The sequence below is a fragment of the Branchiostoma floridae genome, unplaced genomic scaffold, assembly GCF_000003815.2.
Source record: "Branchiostoma floridae strain S238N-H82 unplaced genomic scaffold, Bfl_VNyyK Sc7u5tJ_757, whole genome shotgun sequence".
Classification (NCBI taxonomy): domain Eukaryota; kingdom Metazoa; phylum Chordata; class Leptocardii; order Amphioxiformes; family Branchiostomatidae; genus Branchiostoma; species Branchiostoma floridae.
Genome location: NW_023365927.1, coordinates 22,638 through 24,858, shown reverse-complemented (window position 1 = coordinate 24,858; position 2,221 = coordinate 22,638). Strand labels below are relative to the sequence as shown.

The following is a 2,221-nucleotide window of genomic DNA, read 5'->3' as shown; positions in this document are numbered from 1 at the left end:
TGGGTGGGTGTGGGTTTTGGGAGGTTCTAGTAGACCCCCATGTAGGTAGGGGGGGGGGGGTCATTGCAGCCCCCCTTGGAGTTGGAGGGGTAGTTTTTGGAGACCCACCTGGAGGAGTGGGTGTAGTCCATTCAGTTGGAGGAGAGCGGGCATTCCACCTTGGATATTCGATGTTGGTGCCTCAGTAACTGCCTCAGTTAACAGTCTTAACTTGACATTCTTAAACTGACACGTAACTGCCTCAGTTAACAGTCTAATTTGACATTCTTAAACTGACACGTAACTGCCTCAGTTAACAGTCTAATTTGACATTCTTAAACTGACACGTAACTGCCTCAGTTAACAGTCTTAACTTGATATTCTTAACCTATCACTTTATACAGCCTGATAAAATAACACTAACAGTGTAACTCTTAACGTAATATTCTTAAGCTATAGCTAATCGTCTTTTCTCTTAGCGGTCTTTCAACAGGTTCTCCAGTTCTAGTCTGCGGGGGTTGAGTAGAGCAAAACAATCAACTACTTTGTCTAGATCTATGTCAGTGTCGTAGTGGATATGGATAAGTGCCAGGTTGGACAGCCGCATCTTTCCCATCGAAGCCCGCATGTAGTTGTTCAACCATCGTAGGGCACTGAAACTTCTCTCACACTCGCACGATGTTTCTGGCAGAGTACAGGCGATTTTCAACAAAACGCCGACATTCGGAGACATTGTGACATCACAGCGCTTGACCGCCTCTGCGGGAGAGGCCGGTCGCACCTCTGGCGGGTCGGACATAAAGTGTTTTTTCCACCTGTTAAGTTCCATCGGAAACAACTCCGGCGATGGCAGGTCGGCCTCGTACTGGGCAACTGCGTCCTCGAGACAGACGTCCCTTGAGCTGTCGATACGAATTATACACTGGATCCACTGTTTGTTCATGTCAGATGCGCCTACTCTATAGTTGCCATCTTCAAACTGCTGGATTTTTCGGATCTTGTCTTGGTTAAGTGCCAGTTTGTTTTGTTTGCTCCTGATATTTCGACTGACTAGCTCTGGGCCGTTGAACAGTCGCTTCGCACAGTTTCCTGTGAAGTGCGCGGCATTTCGGCTTTAGATGCGTATCGTATTCTGTGTGGTTACTTCCAACTCACTGACTTCGTTCCCAGGCCTGACTTAGTCAATCGGTGGCCCACGTTTCTTGTGTTGACTCTTGGTCTGCTGGCTGTGTCCCCGCAGCAAATGTCCAACTAAGGTAGTCAGCTCCTTCTATTTGTGGCAGTTGTTGGCCAGTAGGGTGTCAGGCGATGTGCACCCCTCGGACTACCCCACAGTTCAAAGACATAAGCTTTTTCCCATTTGTAACAGGTAAAATAGATTCTATTATATGATTCTATTCTATAGATTCTATTCCATGCTTTATATCACTGCCTTAATTTTAAGAAGACATTTTAAAGATTGAAAAACATGTGAGAGTTTAAGGCAATATCTACGCTCTGTAGGTGGAAAATCATGCGGATGATGAATGCATGAAAGTCCTTCATGAAAAACTCCAGGTATGCATTGTTGCGCACATGGCGGCAACTGGTGTTTATCATGGTTGTCATTTTTCGCCTGAAGGTCTTGTGGCCCACTTTGTTGGTTTTCACTGCCATCCATTCTGTTGAAACATAAAACATTGCGATAAATATGTTTACTTTTTTTTGTAAGTTTATAGGCTACGATAGCCATTTTGAGTAGAAACGTGGAGTGATGCCAATTCGTCTGATAGAAGAACACGCAAGAAAATTAAAACATGAGGAGTGGATAAAGGGGAAAAATACATTTTCTCATAGTAAGTCCTTTCTATTACATCAACTTAAGTCATAGATCATCTTGTAGATATTAAACGCACCGGCCTTGTATTCTCGTCCTCATCACAGCGCAGCATGACAGCCAGCCCATACTTCCACGCTTTTTTGGTTTTCTGATCAGTTGTGGCTCCACAACCTGATCTTTGAGGACTGGGAAAATTTGCTTTCTGAAGTATTTGATGAATGTGACCATGTTATCATGCCACTTTGTACGGGTGCTGCAAAGTGATTAATCTTCATTTGCTTCATGGTGTCAGACATCCACAGCTGGATCCGTGTCGTGTCTGACGTTTGCACCTCAACTTTTCCATTTCTTTTTCTCTTATGCATTTGTTGAGTGTTTCGTTAAAAAGCTCTAGCAGTAGTACAACATGGCCGCCACAGAACT

At 44.3% G+C, this 2,221-nt stretch overlaps 1 protein-coding gene across 1 annotated transcript; it reads right to left on the bottom strand.

The window, feature by feature from the left end:
- Positions 1-454: 454 nt before the first annotated feature.
- Positions 455-922, bottom strand: LOC118408998 (52 kDa repressor of the inhibitor of the protein kinase-like). The gene has a single exon (XM_035809861.1). It carries the CDS (start codon positions 920-922, stop codon positions 455-457), a length of 468 nt encoding a protein of 155 aa, XP_035665754.1.
- Between the last annotated feature and the right edge of the window lie 1,299 nt (positions 923-2,221).

Coding starts and splice junctions, on each gene's coding strand:
- LOC118408998 (XM_035809861.1), bottom strand. CDS start 922: ATGAACAAACAGTGGATCCAGTGTATAATTCGTATCGACAGCTCAAGG.